We start from the raw sequence: 22,548 nt of genomic DNA, 5'->3' as shown, positions 1-22,548 counted from the left end.
GTGTGTAGGAGGGGGCAGGGAAGTTTGCTTCCAGCTGGACACACCTAAATCTAGATCCAAACCAAGATGTTTCACATTTAATAAGAACTGAGTTAGAAAAAGCAGTAGCTCCTCTTTGCTGTCACCTTTTGCTTGGTGTGGTGAATGAAGCTCCATTGGTTTGAACTCACCAGCACATGGGCAGCTCTGAAGAGGTAACTGAAGGGATAATACAGGAGGCTGATGAAAGATGCTGCATAGAGGTCCGCATAATGCATCACCTGACTCGCAAAGAGAGTTTGTTGGGAGCCACTTCGGAACAGGTTTCCCATCATCCCATAGCATCCTACACTGGTGCAATCACAGCTACATTTAAATGTAAGATTTTAGTCCTGGATCTGCCATAACCCCCGCCCACACCCCAATTTTAAAAAAATGTGTAGAGAATCTTGATGTTTATATGGACCTATGTAGGGGCACATTTAACCTCTTCTTCTTGTTTTTAAACTGGGGTCTATGGCAGATCCTGGACTATTTCTCCATTTATTTCCATGGGCACGACTTGCTCTCCCATCCAGGGGGGTGGGGTGGGGTTAAAAAGGGTTTTGCAATGTGAACCAGAAAGCAACCTATCCAAAAAACAGGGCCACTCTGGCTTTATTGTCTTTGCATCCCTTCCTCTCCTCTTTCTTCAGTCATCCTTCCAAGGAAGTTCTACTGTATTCAAATGGTATGTGATAACCAACCAACTAACCAACCAACCAGAAATAAAGTCCATGTTCACTTACTAGATAATAATAAGTGCAGTGTCAGCTCCAGGTTTCTGGGGCCATTAGGCAAGGCGCCCTCAGTAAGCCCCCTCCCTCAGTGAGTCCACCCTCTCACCACCATTGTCACCAACTGCTACTGCTCCTCATGCTCTTTCTCGTCTTTGCTACCGCCTGCTTGCTTGATAGGCAGGGATCCAGGCAGCAAATAGATGGTGGCTGTTACTGCTCCTCCTCCTCACCACTGCCACTGTCTGGGCCAGAGTGAGAGGCAGGTGAACAAACAGGTTGCAGTGGTGAGGAGGACGAACCACTCCAAGGGCTCTTGTCAGCGGGCCCCTGCTTGGGTGTGGGTGCTTGGCTAGTGCCCAACCTTGACTATCCTTGACGCCAGCCTTGAGTAAGTGCCACACCCTGTCCTCTCCAGCGAACTGCAGGCTGGCCTGTAGCTTCCCAACACATACGAGTGACATTAGTGGTAGGTGCTGGGAGCTTCAGCAGCCCCACATCAGCCTGATACCCCCACTAAGACCCCACACCTTATAGGTATGATGCCACAGACCACTACACTCAGGTCAGGGGCCAGCAGTGGACCCACCTAAGGGCATGGATCATCACGCAACTAGCCCACCTGAGGGCATGGGACTGTTGGCAATAGCCCACTGGTGCCAACCCCTTACACGGTCCCTGATAATGGGCCATTTTAGCCCATGGACTTTGACAAACCCTCACAATCCTAAGAAACCCTTAACTGAGTAAGCTCTAATCATACTGTGAGCATGTGATTATTAATGGGGCTTGGCCAGACATGGAATGAGTTAAAAGACGAGAGAACCATCAGGATACTATTGCGAGAGTAGGGCAGTATGCTCTGTAGCAAGACTTAGAGGTTCCTTAAAATTGGTATCTAAAAGGCCCCCAAGCTTCTCTTTGCAACGAGTATTTAGAAAGAAGAGCCACTTCTGGAAAGGGGGCTGCTACTTTCACTAGTCTGCTCCTATTCTGCAGTCACCAGGCAGTTTTACGGACATTTACAATACGAACAATGCCATGTCAACTGCCACATTCTTGAGTTTTAGAAGTTCTTGACTCCCTCTAATGCTGTCCACTGCAATCAAACGTATAGCTGTTCTGGTTGGGAAATTCCTCATTCTGTGCCCTGAGGATTCAGAAAGAGCAGGTACTATATACAGAATGCAGCTCCATTGGTTTGAACTCACCAGCACATGGGCAGCTCTGAAGAGGTAACTGAAGGGATAATACAGGAGGTTGATGAAAGATGCTGCATAGAGGTCCGCGTAACGCATCACCTGACTTGCAAAGAGAGTTTGTCGGGAGCCACTTCGGAACAGGCTTCCCATCATCCCATAGCACATGTCCATGTCGTGAGTCACTTTCTAAAATTAGAAGGCAAGTTAGAGGCATTGCCATGATCCAGCTATGAACTGCTGGAGTGGGAGCTCTAATATATACATATATGGGGCTCCTCCCCTATTCACTTCAGAGGCTGGTTAATTTAAATCAGTTTCTGAACATCAGTTCCCCTGTCTCCTCTCAGAGTTCTCTGCTGCCTTTGGATTTCCAAATGCATAACCCAAGAGAGCCCCTGGCATCACTACTAATTCCACAGCCGAGAGAATTTTACCAGACATGGCTGATCCTATCATAGAGCTGCAATGATGGGGAAAGTCACAAGTGTCTTATTTTTCCTTCCACTAATCTCCAGTTCAGGAATCTCTCAGGGTGTCGGTCCAGCAAATGTATTTCTCGGTAGTCTCTGTCCCACAGTACTTAAACTTCCCTTGTCCTCTTCCTTCCTGCCATCAACTCACAGCCATTCCCTTGGGGGTAATCTGTCAGGCACCACATGCCAGCAAAGGGCAGGCCCATACCTTTTGCTCTTTGTCTACCACTTCTTTTTCTCTGTCTCTCTTTCTGATACCTCTTCTCTCTCTCCCTCTTTATATGGGCTGGCAGGGAAGGAACAGATCACTTACTAGAGGACTGATCCCTTGCAGAAGGATTTTGAAATTAGGCTGAGGGCTGCAAGTTGGCCACTCCTGACTTAAGTAGAGGGTGTGTGTGTGTGTGTGTGTGTGTGAGGGGGGGGTGTTTTTGAGTGGGAAAATGACATGCAGCCCTCCCCATTACAATCTGTCCTGTCACGGTTGCAGACTCCTGGAGCTGCTTTTCGTAAACAGATTAAAAAATGTTGGGAGACCATTACAAGCATCTGCAATGTAACTGGCGCTCAATGTGTTGCCTCTATGTTATTTAGTTATCATGAGTCAACCAGCCTCCCTGCTTGCCCAACACTCTTGTCTCTTCACCATGCTCCCTCTCAGTACAGCATAGACTCTCCTGTATTAGGCCCTGTGAAGTTTTTCCACAACCATCTCACTTTATTCGCGCCTCCTTTTCTCAACTTCCTTTCTTCTCAGATCATTCTGTTCCACCTTTCCTCAGGTTCCTTTTCAGTATGCTGCCTATTCTGCTCCTTCGCTTCCCTATCTTGTTGAATCTTCCTCCATTGATGCTACCACAGAGTGCTTCTCTCATGTTTTACTGAAACTTTGCAAAGGGATGCCTAATAAGCAAGTGAAAATTCTAACCAAAAGCCACTTTGGTGCAAAAGGGCATTGTGTTTGACATTACCTTAATACGTCTCTGGATGGAACTGATGTCAGGACGCTCATTGCTGCTACTATCCAAATGCCTGTGGAAGCAAGAAATTAATTTCAGTAGAGCACATTGAAGACTAATGTGGGGATTGGTTTGGCAGAGCAAATACTAATTTATGAAAGCTTGTTGTGTGGGGCAACACTAATATGCTTTTCCCCCTCTCCATTCCCAGGTTCTATGGTAATTTGGAGCCCACTGCCAGGATGCAGCCATTAAAAAAAAAAGGAAGAGCTTCAACCACTAACTGATAAGAGGCAGTATTTGGGTTACACCCTGCAGAGAAGTATCCATTACTTACTTGTATAGCTCAGCCAAGAAGATGTCTAGACTCTGAAGTTCTTCAAAAAGGCCTAAACAGTAAAGGGGGGGGGGGGGGAAGAGCGTAAAAGACCTTATCTCAGGAGAACTCAACTGCTTTAAATACTCCTATCCAGCAGAGAGTTTCTTTCTTGCCAATATGGTACGGCAGGCCTGGACATGCACTGAGGATTACTTGCCTTCTGTGTGGCAGCATTAAATTCTGTTGGTTTACAATACAATTCTGTAATCTTCACCATATATGCTTCAGTAAAACTAATTTTACACAACTCAAGCGAGCAGAAGTTGGAGTTCTAGCTCGACATGACTAAAAGTAACAGAACATCCTTTCTTATAGTAAACAAAAAAAAGGCAGTCAGCCTTTTGTAAATGTCTGTAATGTCTCCTTGGTAGAAGGATCCAGGATCTTTGGGAACCTCTCACAGACTCTAAGGCAGCCTTCTCCAACCTGGTGTTGTCCAGATGTTTTGGACGACAACTGCCACATTCCTGACCATTGGCCACACTGGCTAGGGCTGATGGGAGTTCAAGTCCTAAACATCTGGAGGCCACCAGGTTAAAGACGACTGCTCTAGGGTTACAGCTTCTATTCCTACCAAAATGCCAGAAAACTGTGCAAGTTTTTGAGTTTTCCAGAACTCATCATCGGGCTAGGTGGTACAAAAAGCAGGGGATGGGGGAAGAAATAGGAAAGTCCAAAAATCTGGCCAGATGTTATAGTCATGAGCTCTGCAGTTTCAGACCCATTTGGCTTCCATTTACTATTTTACCTACCGCACCACCTAAAATTAATCTCCAGCTTTGCAAATACAAGGACTGTCATGTTTCTCTGTACTTTTGCTCTATGCCAACCCCGGAAACCTGTGTCCAAGGCAAGAGGCAGATCACAGGTACAGCCAGCCATTTATGTTTTCATAAAAGGCTCTGGAGAACTCAAAAGCTTGCATACTTTTGTGACATTTTGATTGGGCCTAATAAAAGTATTATCCAACTGTAGGTTTGGGGTTTTTTCTCTCTCTCAGAGACCAGCACAGCTTTGGGTTTTGTGATGAGCTTCTATTCCTAGGTCTCTACCATGCTCATGCTTTTACATTCTTCAGTGTAAATAGCTGAATTGCCTTTATAACATGTATTTATTTTCATTGTTGTAAGCTGCCTTAAATAATTTTCTATTAAAATGCTCATTTAAATGTTTTAAATTCATAAATAAATGACAAATGTCAGCAACAGTAATGACATAACTGGCAGCGTAAGCTAGTTCTCCCAGCCTCAGTTCAAGGCAGAAAAGAAAACTATAAGGGGAACAGCAATCTACAGAAGACACAGACATCATATCACAGAGCAATTTGGAGACTTTCCTCTTCTAGATCCCTTTGGTGCACATAAGCAATGCAAATAATCACTGGGAAACAAGGTTTTTTTCCCCTCTAGCTACTGTACAGCAAGCCAAGCTACATCAATTAAGGGCACTTCTTATGCAGGTTTAGACAGAAAAAAGTCCTACAACTCCCAGTGTTCCCCAGCCTGCATTGGATTTTTTTCTGTCTATACATGCATAGGATTGCACCCTAAAAGTGGAGAGGCCTGGGACTAGACAACTTATTACTTACAGCTTTTGTCTGTCCAGACATGAAGCTCCTGTGCCAGCTCTGGAATCACTAGGAAGGTTCTCCAACCCTGACGTTTTTTGGACTTCAGAATGTCTCCAAAGATATGGTCACCTATGTATAAGATGTCTTTGCCCTTGGCTCCCAAGAGATCACAGATTGTATCAGAGGAGCCTGAGGGAAGGAGGAAGAAAGCAATATTTATGAGTCAGAAAAATGTTTCTCTCACCAGAAAATCTTTGGGTGCAGAATCCTCCATTCTCAGCATGTACCTTCTCTCCATAAACTGAAGGCTTTAGATGCAGGGCTGCTTCAAATGCAATTTTTGCACGCACAAGTATAATATCAGAGTACGTGTAATTGTACTTATACCACACTTCCAATTTGCACACATACAGCTTACAGACTCGTTTTCCTGCTGACAGCTTATGGAGCAATGCCTGGTACCTCATGTGCCGTCAGAACATTTTCTGGGATGCACAAAGTTGAAACTTTTCTCTTTAAGATACGCACATGGCAATTGCAAGAGGATTGGGTCCCCCCTTGCAAAACATTTTGATGAGACAACCCGCTAAAATACATACATGTACTATTCAAGTGTGATGCATGGCACATACATTTTGTACTTGGGTGTCATACCAGAATACAAGTCTCATCTGAAGTGGCTCACATTTGGCTCTCTTACTGATCCATTTATTGCAGGAGACAGAGTACTGCCCTACTGGCTTTTTTTTCTAATTGACCAATACAACTATCTATGATTTGTGTATGTTTTGGAAAATACCAAATTTACTCATCCATGAGTGAGATCTTAAAAGTAGAGGAAGATGGTCTTCTACCACCTGAAGATGGGACATCAATCTTTTGGGGGCTAGAAGCTGGGAGTGGATGGGTTTACATGCCTTCCTACCACAAGATAGCACTGCCCTGTTTGGCTTCTATCAACTGTTACCTAGTACACCACCTAAAATTAATTTCCAGTTTTGCTAATACATGGACTACTACAACTCTTCTGCTTCACAAGGGACCCTTGTGTGTTGCACTTATAGACAGATCAAAGTAACTGCTGGCGTCTTTTTTTTAATGGAAGAATAGCCATTGTTGGAGGGTTTTGTCCCAGTAGCACTCAATGCAACCAGAAATCTGTTTTGTACCTAGCACATTCTTATCTAATTGCATCTGCATAATACCTCTTGCACTTTATCTCAAGACAGTTTTAACTGTGGATTTGAGGGCTTTTCCATCAAGCATAGGTTTCTCTCTCTCTCCATCAAGCATAGGTTTCTCTCTCTCTCTCTCTCTCTCTCTTCCCCCTCCTTCTGTTTTGCATAACAACCAGCCTGAATAAATGTTTTGGAGAAATCAAATGTTTGCTCACTACTTTATGACATTTTAGATTTTTTTGGTAATTACCCTCCAGTGGCTTTTGGATTCTGTCTCATGAGTGACCTCTGCTGACAAGAGAATCCATACAGTTAGATGACTAAAGACTAAGTACAACAGTTCAGTCAGACAAGAGCTGGCTCCCATTCCCAGCTGTTACTCAATTCACCGAAATGTGGTCTGACACCATCAGGGCAACCCACCACACTAATCCCCATGTCTGTTTCTCTCAGGCCTCATAAGATCTGATGCCAAGGAGACGCAATTGAATATTGTATTGTAAGATGAACATATCTGCAAACACAATAGTCCTAAGATGAACTACAGCAGTAATAACACCCTGCAGCCTATGTTGTGGGAAAAAACATCTGCCAGATGTGCCAGAAAACCTTCTTAGGACAGAAAACACTCTCTCCTGTTGAAAACATTTGCAAGCTTCAAGCCTTAGGCTGAGGTAGATTAGAAAACTACAATTTCTGTCCCAGCTCCTGAGTAAAGAACCAACGATCTCATTTCTACTTTACCACCAGAGTAGACAATGCCATGCTGCAAGGGGCCTGTGTAGGTACCAATCTTCAGCTTGCCAGTAACCTGCACAGAAAGAGAAACTCACTTTAATGGAACTGTAGGTCTTCAGACCCAACATTCCAGTTGTAATAAATCACCCAGTTCAAAGACTGCTTATTACATGGTTCAAATGCAAAAGCACAGCTGATGTTTGCCTCTTCCCAATATGAATCTTGATGAAAGGCAGCATAACACAATGGCTTGTAGCATCAAATGAGAAAATACTACCACCATTGCAAAACTGTATAGCTGGTGCCCTCTGCTTAAACGCCCTCCACACACTCTTACTCTTGCCTCAAACACATTTGTGCCATGTAAAAGCAGTTAAGTTACTCTGGCACAAACAAGTTTCCTACAACCCCTTTGCATGACCTCTAGTAAGGTGTTTCAGCAGATAATCCAAACCTATACTTCCAAATGTTAATTTATTTGACTTGTACCCTGCCTTTCTACCAAAAATGGTACTTAAGGTGGCTTACAATCGCTAATAAAAATTGATAAAAATAATAAAACTAATACGTTAAACAGAATTAAAAACATTTAAAACACAACAATAACAGAGTAAAAATAGCCTGCAACCCAACTGGCCTGCTTACACACTAAAGGTCCGCTTGAATAAATTGGTCTTTGCCTGCTGGTGGAAGGACAGCAGAGAGGGAACGATCCTAGTTTCCCTTGGCAGGGAGTTCCACAACCTGGGAGCAGCCGCCGAGAAGGCCCTCGTTCGTGTTGCCACCAAACACACCTCTGAAGGTAGTGGTCTTGAAAGAAGGGCCTCTCCAGAACATCTGAAGAACCAGGCAGGCTCATAAGGGAGAAGGTGGAGGAGGGCTAATGTTGTCCCTATCTTCAAAAAGGGTAAAAAGGAGGAACCTGGGAACTACAGACCAGTCAGTCTGACATCAATCCCTGGGAAAATTCTGGAGCAGATTATCAAGCAATCCATCTGTAAGCACCTTGAAAACAAAGCAGTGATTACTCGAAGCCAACATGGATTTGTCAAGAACAAATCCTGCCAGACTAATCTGATCTCATTTTTTGATCAGGTAACCTCCCTTGTGGACTGTGGGAATGCTGTGGACATCATATACCTCGACTTCAGCAAAGCTGTCGACAAAGTGCCCCATGATGTCCTGATGAGCAAACTAGCTCAAAGTGAGCTAGATGAAACAGTGATCAGGTGGATCCACAGTTGGCTGCAGAATTGGACTCAAAGAGTACTTATCAATAGGATCTTCTCAAACTGGGGAGAGGTAACGAGCGGGGTACCACAGGGCTCAGTCCTGGGCTGAGTGCTCTTCAACATTTTTATTAATGACTTGGAGGAGGAGGTGCAGGGAATGCTGATCAAATTTGCACATGACACAAAATTGGGCAGGATAACTAATACTTTGGAAAACAGAAACAAAATTCAAAGTGATCTTGATAGACTGGAGCGCTGGGCAGAAAACAACAGAATGACATTTAATAGGGATAAATGCCAAGTTCTGCACCTAGGAAAAAGAAACCAAAGGCACGGTTACAAGATGGGGGATACGTGGCTCAACAACACTACAAGTGAGAAAGGTCTTGGAATTGTTGTCGATCAGAAGCTGAATATGAGCCAACAATGTGATGTGGCTGCAAAAAAGGCAACTGCTCTTTTGGGCTGCATTAACAGATGCATAGCTTCCAAATCCCGCTACTCAGCACTGGTTAGGCCTCATCTGGAGTACTGTGTCCAGTTCTGGACACCGCACTTTAAGAAGGATGCAGACAAGCTGGAGAGGGTTCAGAGGAGGGCAACAAAGATGATCAGGGAACTGGAAACAAAGCCCTATGAAGCGGGACTGAAAGAACTGGGCATGTTTAGCCTTGAGAAGACTGAGGGGAGATATGATAGTGCTCTTCAAGTACATGAAAGGTTGTCACAGACAGGAAGGCCAGGATCTCTTCAAAGAGCAATACGACAATGGAACCAATTACCTAGGGAGGTAGTGGGCTCTCCCACACTGGAGGCATTCAAGATGAGGCTGGACAGCCATCTGTCAGGGATGCTCTGACTTGGATTCCTGCATTGAGCAGGGGGTTGGACTCGATGGTCTTGTAGGCCCCTTCCAACCCTACTATTCTATGATTCTACAATTTGCCGTGCAAACGCACTTCTGTCCACTGCTGAAATCTGGGCATTCAGGTTTAAGGCGAAGTCCAGAAGTACACCCAAACTGCAAGCCTGAGTCTTCAGGAGGAGTGTAACCTCAATCCAGCACAGGTTCAGTCCTATGCCCTGATCTGCCATTTGACTAACAAGGAGCACCTCTGTCTTGTCTGGATTAAACTTCAATATGTTTGCCCTCATCCAGTACATTACCAACATTAGGCACCGATTTAGAACTAGAACAGTTTCCTTGGATGTGGATGGAAAGGGAGAGATAGAGTTGGGTGTCATGAGCATACTGGTGGCACTGGACCCCAAAACTCTGGACAGTCTCTCCCAGTAGTTTTATGTATATGTTCATTTATATGGTTTTCATGTATATGTACATGTAACATGAGGGATAAGATGGAACCCTGAGGACACCATGGCCACGGCATCAAAGAGGAAACCCCTAGCACCACCTGAGATCACCCCTCCAAGAAGGACTGGAGCCACCTTATAATAGTGCCTCCCAGTCCCATGTGACAGACGCCTCAGAAGGATACCGTGGTCGATGACATTGAAAGCTGCCAAGAGGTCCAGCAAAACTAACAGGGACACACTTTCCCAGTCCGGTTCCTGGAGTAAATCGTCCACCAAGGCGACCAATGCGGTCTCTGTCCCATAACCACAACTGAAGCCAGACTGAAATGGATCTAGATAATCTGCATCATCTAGAAATCCCTGGAGCTGAGAAGCCACCAGATGCTCCAGCACTTTGCCCAAGAATGGAATATTAGAGACTGACTGGAAATTATCTGGCCAATCTCTAATAATCCATCCTTGTGGGTGTTTTTTTTAAAGATCTAACTCTGCCTCTTTTAGGCAAGATGGAGTCATATCTTGCCGTAAAGAAGTCTTCACCATAACCCTTATTCACTCAGCCAGTTGTGTCCCATCCTGTCCCTGGTGCTTTTATAAGCCAGGAAGGGCAAAGATCCAGCACACAAGTGGTAGCCTCAGTTCTCCAAGGATCCTGTCTACATCCTCGGGCTGTACAGTAATGTTACAGTAGAAGTGATGATTGTCTGGCAAGCAGAGTTGAACCAACTGATCCTGCTATAAGCCGGGATTGAGATCGGAATTTAGTTGGAGCTGAAGAAGTTACTGATAGCACAGATTCGCTAATACTACAGAAGTCAGAATCCCAATGTAGACTAGTCCCATGGAGTGAAAAGCAAGTAGTATGGATCAAATTGCAGCTGCTGTTAAACTGATCTAAGTGAAATGCAGCTTTCCTAGGCTCTCTAGCTGCAGTATTGATGCTGTGTGTAGCTTTGTTTCAGTCAGAATGTTCAGCTGAAATATTAATACTACATTTGAAAAACATGCTGTATCTTAATTTCAAGGCCACAATTCCTTCTCCTACTTCCCTCCTGCGTCAATCAGGTAACCCAACATTAGCTACAAACACATTTGCCCAAGTATTCAAAGAATTTCAAAGGAGATAATCTACCCGAAGAATGAGAACCCATGTTCTAATTATTGAAATAGACCACACCATGTTTGCCTCCAGGCAGATTGAACCATGCATTCTATATAGCACTCACCGTATCCACTTGCCTCAAGACTGTGCCTTCCCCAAAGAAAAGAGGTTTGCGCGCATCCACAAGGATGAGGTCAAAGTATGATTGCCACGGCCGATGAGAGCTGCCAGGCTAGAGAAAAGATATCAAACTGAGGCATACCTGTTTTTAATATTGGATCAACAAATGCTAATCCTTCATATCGGTACTGGCTAATTCTAGTTCTGCAGTAGAGACTGATAACTGTGCTCAATACTTAGTCTGGCATAGCTATTACAAGACAGGAAGATGTCAATTACAGAGCTATCAGCTTGTCAAGGAAGGCACCATCCAGAAGATCCATGTCTCCTGCAATCTTTAGGACCGTGAGCTGCTGACAAACTTTTGCTTCAAGAAGTACAGATACCCACAAACAAGTCTATATCTGGCATTTCTTCACTTGACACTCTTAAAGGCAGGCAACAGTCTTTCTACCCAGGCATCTATTAATCCTTACAATGTACTGCAAACCATCAACAGGCTTTCAAAGCAGGGGTCACCACTGAGAAGACAAAGAAGGGTGGCACTTTATTTATTCATAGTACCTTACTTCTGATTTCTTACAGGTACCCAGGTACATGAAACAACAACAGAGCCTTAAAAGTGAAGAGTACAGCACTTCATTTACCTGAACATTACTGCGAACAACATTCTTTACATGTGAAAGTATTGGGGCAGAACTGTTAACGACATACCCATTAATGCAGGGTAAGTGACAATTCCCTCTGTTTAAGCAACTTCCATTCAAGCTGCTGCTCATGGTATGCAGGTGCAGGCAGGTAAACAACTCACCATTAAAGGCAATTAATACCTCTGATTAGATCTCAGCGGTTCCTATTTCTATCTCTAGTGACCTCGAAAAGCTGCTGTATCAAGTGTATGAAGACACATTTTAATTATTTCCACCTGTTCTGCGATAACAATTCTAATGCAGTTGACACCATGCTTCTTGAGGCTGAATTTTACAAATACAAAATTCAATAGCTACCCTGTTTTATCAGTCCCCATGAACCAGGATTGACTTCTATTCTCCACTTATTTAGGAAGAGATAATTTATACCATCTGACACTAAAGACAACAGCTCTTTTCACCCACCTTTGGTCCATGTGGAAAATCAAACAGGTACTTCATAATTTTCTGAAAGGCAGATTAGAATCAGAACTTAAAATACATTTTAAGTATCTAAGTTATATGAATAGATTTCTCGTTTTTATCAGTTAAATGTAAAAAAATACGTCTATAATGAGAATAAAATCTAGGATAGGCTTTGTGGCTGTTAAAATGTCATTCCAGAACCCTGCATTACTACAGTGATATTATTCATAGGATTTCCATGACCACACAATCATGTTCTCTGACAGCAAAAAAAAGACTTTTTAAAAATCCTGGACTCGGATAATATAGTGGGTTCATTTAGTTCACTCTGAAGCAAATGTTTACAGAATGATAGAATAAAAATTCAGTCTCACTGGATAAGGGAGAATCCCGCATGCACATTAATATGAGGTCCCCCAATTTAGTTGTTTATGGCTTTCTGCAATGAGGGGAGCAGGGAACGAATATAAGAGTCCACACAAGCTGAAGTACTATCCCAAGAGGAAAAGAAAACCTGAACATCATTTGAGGCTCACAACGATAGTTCAAATGTTACTGAACGTGAAGGGAATTATGCATTTTGTAATAAATATATCAGAGGGTCTTTAAAAAACCCCTGTATATTCCCCTTTGTATATTTCCCGCTCTTCCTTGGTACTATAAGATACCCATTAAATTAGTAACCAATCTTGAAGAAGAATCCAGGAGCCTGCAGCTCATACTTTCATAGTAGTGAACTTTATCTAATCCCTGAGGTAAAGTTCAAAGCTTCCTCTACGATAAAGTTCAAAATACATAGCGCATTGTAAATAATAAATTGTGAAGAAGAAAGCAGTTTCTCATATTCTAGGAGTACTTACATCAGTGTATTTATAATCACTGTTTGTAGCAAGAAACACCTTTCCCACCTCATTCATGCGGCTCAACAGGAGAGGCAGCTTCCCCTAAAATGACAAGTATTTACATAAAATCTGATTCTCAACCAACCACTTGAGTTGAAATCCATACTTTTGGGGCCTCTTCAGATCTCCCAGCTGAGATGGCAGTGTGCACACTGCTATTTTGAATATTGCCAAATGCATATTTTTCACTCTGACTAAAATGCCTTCTAAAGTCCTGCATGTCTTAGATAAAAACCACTGAATCTCATGCCCAGTTTCTGGGCATACGGCATAGTTGATTCAAGATAACAGCACCAAGGGCACCCATCTGTGTCTTCTGCATGCCTACAGTCTGCCATGTTTCAGACAAGAGGGTGCTGCCTGTATTTAGAATGGCTCATGGCAAACTTTCAGAAAGGTTTTATCAGTCACTTGTTATAATTTGTGCTAAATTCCTATTTGGAAAAAGGAAAGGCTCCTCCTGTGCAAGCACCGGGTCATTACTGACCCCTAGAGGGACGCTGCTTTCACTGGCGTTTTCATGGCAGACTGTAGCGGGGTGGTTTGCCATTGCCTTCCCCAGTCGTGACGACCTTTCCCCCAGCAAGCTGGGTGCTCATTTTACTGACCTCGGAAGGATGGAGGGCTGAGTCAACCCGAGCCGGCTACCCGAGACCTGGCTTCCGCTGGGATCAAACTCAGGTCGTGGGGAGAGTTTCGGTTGCAATACTGCCACCTACCACTCTGCACCACACGAGGCTCAAAATTCCTATTTGACCAGGCCTTAATTACAAGAGATGTTTTTTCAAACTGAAATGTCAAAAGCCATTTTATAATATGTAACTAGAAACCTGGTGATTTTAAAACAAGAGGCTGCAGGCAGCAAGGACTATTTACTGACTAATTTTAGAACAACATGACACTTAAATGTTCACTTAGGATGGGATACTCTAGCTTTGTTCTACAAAGTATCAGTTGCTATGTACTCACAGCACATCAAAGGAACTCCTTCAAAGAAAGGCAAAGCGCGATCACCACTTTGTCCACCTCAGGATACTGAGACATGGAAGATGCACTGGAATGTTCACCACATCTGCTGTGGTGTTCTTTGTCTCACTATTGCTCCTACACTTGGTGAAAAAAGTACTACGTTTGTTGCTGGGGTGGTGGTGGTTAAAGTTCCAGTAACAAAAAGGGGGATAAAGAGGAAGTGCTAAACTATTCCACATCAATGAAGACAAGATTTGCTGGAGCAACAATACCATCAGTTAACTGCAAATAAAATGCTCTGTTTTTCTGAATGACAGGTCCTGAACATTCCATCTTTCATCTATCGTTTTAACTGGCGGGACAAATTCTTCATTAAGATTGCATAAAATAAATCAATATTTATCCTCTTTCAATAAAGAAAGGTTCTGCATACTTACATCTTTCACCACATACTTTTCCAGATTCTCAACTGTCTTCTCCTTGAGGGATCCCTGAAACAACAGGGGAAACCTTATGAAATGGCAGAAGCAATTATGTCTAGCAGACAACTTACTCAGGTTTCATATTAGTATCACCTTCTATACTGTCATCATGCTGTAGAAAGATGTACCAGTGACACTTAAATCAGTAACACCAGAGACAGAAAGTCCTTTGCAGTTTCATATGTCAAGAGATTGACTCTGGATAGGCTCAACATGGGTGTGGACAGGCCTGGGGATTATTCATGATATGAGAAACAAATATGGGACAACATGCCATCCACATGGTGGAACTTAATATTTTCTTGAGGTAAACCTAGCTGAAATGAAACACACAGAATAATCTGAAGACACATGACACAGTTCAACTGCTGAAGCTAAGGGGTGGTGCTGACCCTGAGCAGTGCCTGGGGAGGGGCTGCAGCTCAGCGGATGAGCACTTGCTTTGCATGCAGAAAGTCCCAGGTTTGGTTCCCAGCATCTCCAGGTAGGGCAGGAAAACCCCTGCCTGAAACCCTGGGCAGCTGCCAGTCAGTGACAACAATACTGAGCTAGATGGACCAATGGTCTGACTAAGTATAATGTAGCTTCCTGTGTTTCTATGGGGAAAGGAAGGAAGTGGAGGACAGAAGCAAAGGGGAGACAGGAGAAGAAGCGACTTCAACCCTCATTAAGTCCTCCTTTCCAATTATAACTGATGGGCCACTTAGGTTAATATTTACTCACAGGATTGCAAAACAAATTCAGCTGTTCAGATTACACAATAATTAATTTAAAACTCTGAAACAGCTTTTGAATTAAACAGACCATCCAAAATCCCAAAGTGCCAATCACCTTATAATGAACCCAATCCACAGCATCTCTTACATCCTGGAACATACTTCTGAAGGACATGAAGAGGTCTCCATCTTTAAACCCTGTTTCACAGCTGTAAGAGAAAGGGAACAAAGAACAGAAGTGTCACATATAATAGAGGAGAAGTCAATAAAGATAATACATGAGGCCCAGGAACACCTCTACAAGTGGAATTCGCAACACTACACTAGCTACAAGTAGACCCAAATCTTGTCCCACCAGCTAGAAGGATACTTGATTACATGCTTTGCTTTAGTTCACAAATAGATATCATGTGGTATCCAAAAGAGTGATTTTTTTTCATCTGTGAATGATGAACTCATGTGAACCCCGTAGGGCTGAAATCAAACTGTAAGAAAATTACGTACTTCCATGCACACTGCAGTGACGGTTTCATTGAGCTACAGATCAGAAGATTTGTATTGATTTCTACATAGTTGCATGAGAGAAGTTGGTGGCCACGGAATGTCCCCTTAGATTTCATATAATCAAGATACACACTTACCTTGAATACCTGTCACAGGTAGTAAAAAAATCAACCAGACAGGCCAACAAGTAGGTCTCTGCAAGCAAGCACAGCCAGGTATCAAAAACAAGGCAAGACAATATATTAAAAATGAAGGACTGGATAAAGAGAAGCACACATTATTAATCTAAGCCAAGATGACATCCCTAATATTGCCATGTTGAAACTAACAGTAATACAACTGCTGACCTTCATTGCACAATTCCCCCCTGCCCTCATTTTAGGATCTCACCTGGTAGGTTGAACAGTGTGTTTAAAATGTAAAACCTGTCAGTGTCATCCCTCTGGATGAATTTATTAGGGTACTGCTCTCGTATCTCTGGCCTGAAAAATGTAAGGGACAAGGGAATATGCCAATTAATGATGTCAGATCATAACAATTTCTCTAAATATCTGTGTTAATTCCAATCAGGGGCCAATAAGACCTATGAGAAAGCCTAATGACCTCTTCTAAAATACTGCTATCCAAGAAAACGGTTTAAGACAACATCAATACCTGAATAAATATACCATTCCAGTTCCCGTTTTACTAAGGTGAAATGTGATACTTCACAAAAATTTACCCACGGAGAGAAACCTACCCTCCTTTGAAGTTGTTTACTCTCTCAACAGGAAACCGTGGTTTAACAAACTATTGTATCTTCCTCAAAACTGGGTATTTGAGGAGAGGAGGGAAGGGGAGGCGCAAGAAAGGAGTATGACTGAACCAAGATAGTTACAATGGAGTGTGTATTTTGTCCAAACTCACTTAAGATAGTTTCTTTAATCAGGTTCCCAAAGTCATGATTTACTAGACGGCACAAAATATTTTCCAGTTTACCACTAAAGCATTAAGGGAGCAATCCTATGGGGATAGTCAGCTGCCTCTGAACTCAGAGGCGACCGCCTATCCAATGCACGGTGGGAGAAGCATGGAAGGGATCGTCTCCTCCACGCTCTAGCCGCCCTGCATTCACAGCTAGGTGGCCCATTTCGGCTGTCTAGCCACTGGACATCAGAGCGCAGGGTGGGGAGGCCAGGTGACAAACAGGAAGTGTCATACAGGCACTTACCAACTCTCCACCCCGCCCCCAGGAACGCCCCCTTTCCCCCTGCTGCTCTTACAAGCGTGGAGCGCGGGGATGATCCACGCTGCCTATTAGGCTGCAGGGGAGCGGGTGGTGAGGCGGTTCTCCAGGAACTGACCAATCTGTGGCCGTCTAGCCGCTGTCTAGCAGCCACAAGTTTGCGCCCTAAGAAAAGCTGAGCATGAGGATTTGGAAATGTTAGGGCTGGGGTGATTCCTGACAACAACTAAGAGCCCACTGTTGTTCATGTTTATTCAGAAGTTCCACCAACTGCAATGGAACATACCTCCAGTTGGGCATACAGATTGCAGCTTATCTTAAGTGACAGCCTATATTCACAGTACTTACCCCCTCATGAAGTTAAAGCCATGTGCACACACTAGGATGTTTCCATAGGCATCAACTTTCAACAGATTTCCATAAAGGGAATCAAATACCAGGCCTCTATTAATAAAAAGAAGCAAAGAATGATATAAACATCATATACCAAGCAGTGATGAACAGCAAGACTTTGAAAGATAGTCTATTGGAATGGCATACCTGAGCCAGTTCTATCACGTTCTGTCCAAACTAGAATCTGACCCTAAGGAGGACACTTTGCTGATAGAGTCCCATTGAACTTTTGTTTAGCTGCAGAGGAAAAAATAGTCTGCATTGCCTGGTTTAAATGCACAATTGATCTAATAATTAGCTCATTTATCTTAACAGAAAGGCTTCTGCAGCCAAGACAACAACCTTGGAAGCTTTTGTTTCCACTTTTAGTTCATTAGAGTTTGCTGTTGTCACCCAGACCTAGAACTGTGATTAAAAATAACTATGGTTAGTTTTGACAAGCCAGCTTCAGAAACCATGGTTTGCAAGTTGGCTTGTTTGAAACTGAGCACAGTTAGTGTTAACCAAAATTTGTCATGCCAGACGCCAGTCCTCCTCCCAGCCTCATGGAAGGAGAAGAGGGGAGGAGTGACCATGTGAGCCCAAGGTCACAGCAGCTCATGCATATCGCACTTGACCATGGATTAGCATGACATGCAAACACAGTAAATGTGTGTGGAACACCTTGAACACACTAAAGCGCTAAATAAATGCTGAAACCTTTGAACAAAACTTCACAGAGGGTTAGCTGTCAATGGCTTATCAGAAGTCCCTTGGTTACAACAAACATTAAAGCCAAACTAGACACAACTGTGGCAGTTTTGTTTGAACAGAGCACTGTCCTCATCACACGGAAAAGGTGTGCATCTAATTTAAACAGCTAATGGGGCACACAGATGAGGACTGCAGCATTCTCCCCCTGCCCATTGCTTACCTCCCTGCAGCTTCTTTCCCCAAGTATGTTTCGTCTTTGCTAAGCTCAGATACCAGAGTGACCTCAACTGGGTGAAAAATATTTGGGGAAACAGATGGCAGGGAAGACAGGCAGTATCCAATGGGGCTGCTCCATCTCCACTCGTTCCACTGCACTTGAAGGACCCACCTTTTGTGCAACAGGGCTCTGGTGCTTCTAAAAACAACCTGAAATGAGCAGAAACACTCATTTCCAAATTGGGACAGGTCAGCTGAGCTCCCTTTTGTGAGCTCCGCTGACCTGCACCATTCCGGAAACAAGCTTTTTTGCTCGTTGCAGATTATTTTTAGAAGCAGCGAAGTCCTGTTGCATGAGCGGTGGGTGCTGCGAGTGCACGGGCACAACAGGATACTACTCTAAGTGCCAAGTGCAGGGAAGGTGCTTCTCCCTTTTGTGCCATTAGATACCTCCCACTTTTTCACATGGGGATTAGTTTGACTCTTAAATTATCATCTTGCCAGTGAGTAACTGGTAGTTAAGTCTTTCAATCATCCCTTCTCTTTTCACTTGGTGAAAATAGCCAATCTATTGAGCTTATTCAGTGGGCACCTCCTTGAAAAATGTTTTCCGTGTCACATGCTCCTCTCTCTCCCATTAACGTGTTACTTTTTCACTTCCCTGTGATATGACGTTGTCCCATGATGCGTTTCCCAGCCCCCACTCTACATCATAAACTATTACTAGAAAGGTGGCAGTGGGGAGTGGGGTGGACGGTATGTAGAGTTTTAGGTAAGTGAATCTATAGATTAAGGAGAAAGAAGTAAGAAGATGACTCCAGGAGACAGTTTTGGGCAGTCATCCCATGTCTGCTGTAATGTGTAATTTGGCCCTGAATGTTAGAGAATAAGACAATGGCAGGCAAACCAAGTAACCCCAACCGCTAAGATTTTCATTATGTAGTCAGTAAACTTGGAAACCAGTTTAAAGGCTAAACAGATTCTGCTTGTCTGAACCAAGACTTTATAGTCTGATACCAAGGGCAGACATACAGGGCTCTTGAGCTTGTGCAGGTGAGCCACCTGCATCCAAGCTGTCCAGGCAGTGAAGCAGTGGTATAAAGGCTTCACAATGAACCTAGATCGTATTTTTTCAATCCTTGCCCATAATCTACTGTACCACCGCTAATTCTCAGAAGCCTTTGCAGGGGCTTAGTAAAACATAAGTATACACCACTAGGGAAAGTAAATTTGGGCATGTGGCAATTAAATGACACAAGTGGTCCTGCCATTTCTTTTCTTCACTGCCTACTGACTAAGGCTTGATCCACATGATTATTTTTGTGGTGTTACCAAATGCATGGTGGGTGGTGTACTACCTCATTTTCATGTGGGGAATTTTGAAAAGTACAGTAACTTTTCAAAAGTTTTACAAAAGTCACAATGAGGGGACCCTCAAAAATGAACTGGGTCTAATAAAGGTACCAAAGGGCGCAATCCTAACTAGATAGGCGGCCGCTTCCGAACTCAGAGGCGACCGCCTATCCTAACCAAGGCAGGAGAGGCATGGGCAGGATTGTTCCTGCCATGCCTCTCCTGCTTTGCTATTTTTCACTAGACAGCCATTTTTCACTCTTTAGAGGCGGGGGGGCTAACCAGGAGAGGAAGCTGCCGTACAACACACTGGATGTGTTGTACATGCAGCTCCGCTCTCCCTGCCCTGGAATGCCCCCTCCCCCCGAATGCCCCTTTTCAGTTGCTCCATGCTCGTCTTCTGAGCACGGAGGACAGGGCTTCTCCGTGCTGCCTCAGAGGCAGTGCGGATGACAGGGGAGGCCGGATTTCCAGGAACCGACCTCAGAGCGCAGGCTCCGACGTCGGTTCCCAGAAAAGAGCATATCCTATGGCCCTCTAGACAGTGTCTAGTGGCCATAGGATCGCTCCCAAAATGTGTTAACTTTTTCTACATAATTCCATTAATTGTTTTGCATTCCTTTTAGCCTTTACTAAATTTCTACCACAGCAAACACTGACCAGAATCCATGAGGGGAGAACTCCATACATACACTGGGGCTTCCAAAGGCTCCCTTCTAGAAAGAATCCCCTAGGCTGGCCAGTGAGCAATTACCAAAACTCAAGATTACCTCAGACGAAAACTCTGACATAGCATGAAGAGCTCCTGTCTTGGGTGGGGGGTGGGGGACATAAAACACGGAAATCCTGGTACATATAAGGAAGCACCTAAAGAAGTCTGTAGATCCCTGCCGACTCTCGTCCACATCTACACATCTTTTCCCCAAAATAGTTTCATGCAAGATTATTTTAGCACCCCTGAATTTGATTAAAATTCATCTTTATATAACCTAAAAACTGGGCAAGACCATCACTTGGATGCTGATTTAGGTCTTCCCACTATAGAGTTCACTCCCCTAATATACTTATCAGTGGGAATTTTTTTAATAACACATTCTCAACACATTCTCTGCAGATAGATCAACCTAAATTTGCAAGAGCCTCACACAATTCAACATGCTCACAAACTACTGAACGAGCTAAAAATGCCACGAACCCCATCACCACATACATTCCTTGGTAAGTTACAGCCATTTACCTGGTAGGGAATGTAGGATCATAGACAAAACTAAGCAGCTCTTGAGGGTATCCAATTGAAACTAATCGTTCAACTGTCAGGTCAAACCCAAGGGACTCATATTCTGGGGATTTATACACTGTGACGAGATGAGAAGATTTGGGTTAGAAAATACACAGAGAGACAGACAGAGTATCTAAGCAAGATTGAAAATATACATAACTTTTGCCATTGTCCTTTGTCTTTATAGAAAGTTCAGCAGACATAAAGCAATGACTAAAGTATCAGGTGTTGGTAGCTATAGCAATCTTAAAAGTTTCATTACACTTGGAGTACATTGCCAACTTTACAAAAGTTCCTATTTCAGCAATGCATCAAATGAAATTTTAGCTACTGCTCAAGGAAAATATATTCCAAAGGGCATTATCAGTCTTACCCCATTTCACTTCTACATACACATATTAAACAAGTCTGATATTTATTTGTTGTGCTAAAACTAAGAATATACTTCTGAAGCCTAATCTTAGATCAAGCATCTAGTCAGGTGGTATTTAGAAGGATAACAGATTAAAGACGCTGGCTGGGGAATGCTGGGAGTTGTAGGCCCTTTCTCTGTCTAAACATGCATAGGATTGTGCCCTAAGTTGCCTTTCACTAAAAGACCAGTTGTCAGGTTAGCTTATGATGCATTAATAAAACTCAGCTGAGGTTACCATCCTGCACCAAAATATTAAATCCTGTCACATTCTTGGGAACGCTTACTTTGTGCAAAGAAAATACATGAACAGTAATTCATTTAACGTAACTTTACCTTGCATTCCTAATATTTAACCTAGATCTATCTTCCTGTAAACCACCATTTTTTATCCCATTGTCAACCACAAAGGATTGCTATTCTCCAACATCTTGATGGTAGCATTTTACAAATTCTGCTTTCCTTTAAAACTTTACCTTGATAGCATAATATGTTCTGTCTTTCCTTTAGGTATTCTGTAATTTATTATATGAATTGCTAGACTCCAGTTTTCTCAGAAATATCTTAAGGCATAAGCCAGTTCCAAAGACTATATAGGTAGTTCAACGCACCGAGAAGTGGCTTTGGGCTTGGGTTTCATAGACAGCAGCCCCACCATGTGACATGAGATACCACTTCTAACACCAATAGGACTTTCAAAAACAGTTTGTGATTCTGCAAACGGATCTGCTGTTCAAAGAAAAAAAGAAATCCACTGGATATGCCAGCCATAGTGACCTATTCTGGGCATAAATCCTCCACGGCTTAAATAATCCTAAACATAGCAATTCCCTTTAGCTTGCATGTAACACTTATAATAGTAAACATATCACTGTATTTGGCTTCTTCCAACTATCTTCTGTAAACTGAGTTCCACATGTAATCTGCTATTACTCTTTGATCATTCTTAGCAATATAACCACCTGTCCAATTATGCTTCATACTATATAGCACCTGTACCTATACCTGAGTCAAAATATTTATTGTTACTTGACATTATGAGGCCATCCTGTTTAATGCATAGAAAGCATCACTCATTATCCAACTCGATGCACGCAGATGTCATGTAACCCCTTCCGGAATCCAGAGATTTAAAGTCCCTGCTCTAGAGATGGAGAGACTGCAGATATGTATCACACAGATTACACAGAATGGTTAGTTTATCAGAGGAGACAGCCAATTACTTCTCAGTAAGATCTGAAGGTCATAAGAATTAATAAAATAC

The 22,548-nt window shown here is 43.1% G+C and overlaps 1 protein-coding gene across 5 annotated transcripts in view; it reads right to left on the bottom strand.

The window, feature by feature from the left end:
• Positions 1-22,548, bottom strand: part of NT5C2 (5'-nucleotidase, cytosolic II) — a 93,984-nt gene that overhangs the window by 3,969 nt on the left and 67,467 nt on the right. For 3 of the 5 annotated variants that reach the window (XM_084846432.1, XM_084846431.1, XM_084846434.1), the window contains 14 exons: positions 20,831-20,948; positions 17,287-17,382; positions 16,104-16,195; positions 15,851-15,908; positions 15,325-15,418; positions 14,449-14,502; positions 13,001-13,084; positions 12,141-12,182; positions 11,030-11,137; positions 7,261-7,327; positions 5,357-5,527; positions 3,727-3,778; positions 3,402-3,462; positions 1,967-2,143 (listed from right to left, as the gene is read on the bottom strand). In XM_084846432.1, coding sequence (XP_084702558.1) covers positions 1,967-2,143; positions 3,402-3,462; positions 3,727-3,778; positions 5,357-5,527; positions 7,261-7,327; positions 11,030-11,137; positions 12,141-12,182; positions 13,001-13,084; positions 14,449-14,502; positions 15,325-15,418; positions 15,851-15,908; positions 16,104-16,195; positions 17,287-17,382; positions 20,831-20,948 — 1,274 coding nt within the window. Of the gene's footprint in view, positions 1-125; positions 199-1,966; positions 2,144-3,401; positions 3,463-3,726; positions 3,779-5,356; positions 5,528-7,260; positions 7,328-11,029; positions 11,138-12,140; positions 12,183-13,000; positions 13,085-14,448; positions 14,503-15,324; positions 15,419-15,850; positions 15,909-16,103; positions 16,196-17,286; positions 17,383-20,830; positions 20,949-22,548 lie in introns of all 5 variants that reach the window. The other 2 variants (XM_084846436.1, XM_084846435.1) reach the window with 1 other exon arrangement.

Source organism: Heloderma suspectum, chromosome 3 (genome assembly GCF_057233095.1).
Source record: "Heloderma suspectum isolate Gila_16-S chromosome 3, 16-S_ref, whole genome shotgun sequence".
Taxonomy (NCBI): Eukaryota; Metazoa; Chordata; class Lepidosauria; order Squamata; family Helodermatidae; genus Heloderma; species Heloderma suspectum.
The sequence above is the reverse complement of the archived record's forward strand: the minus strand, read 5'-3'. Positions and strand labels throughout refer to the sequence as shown.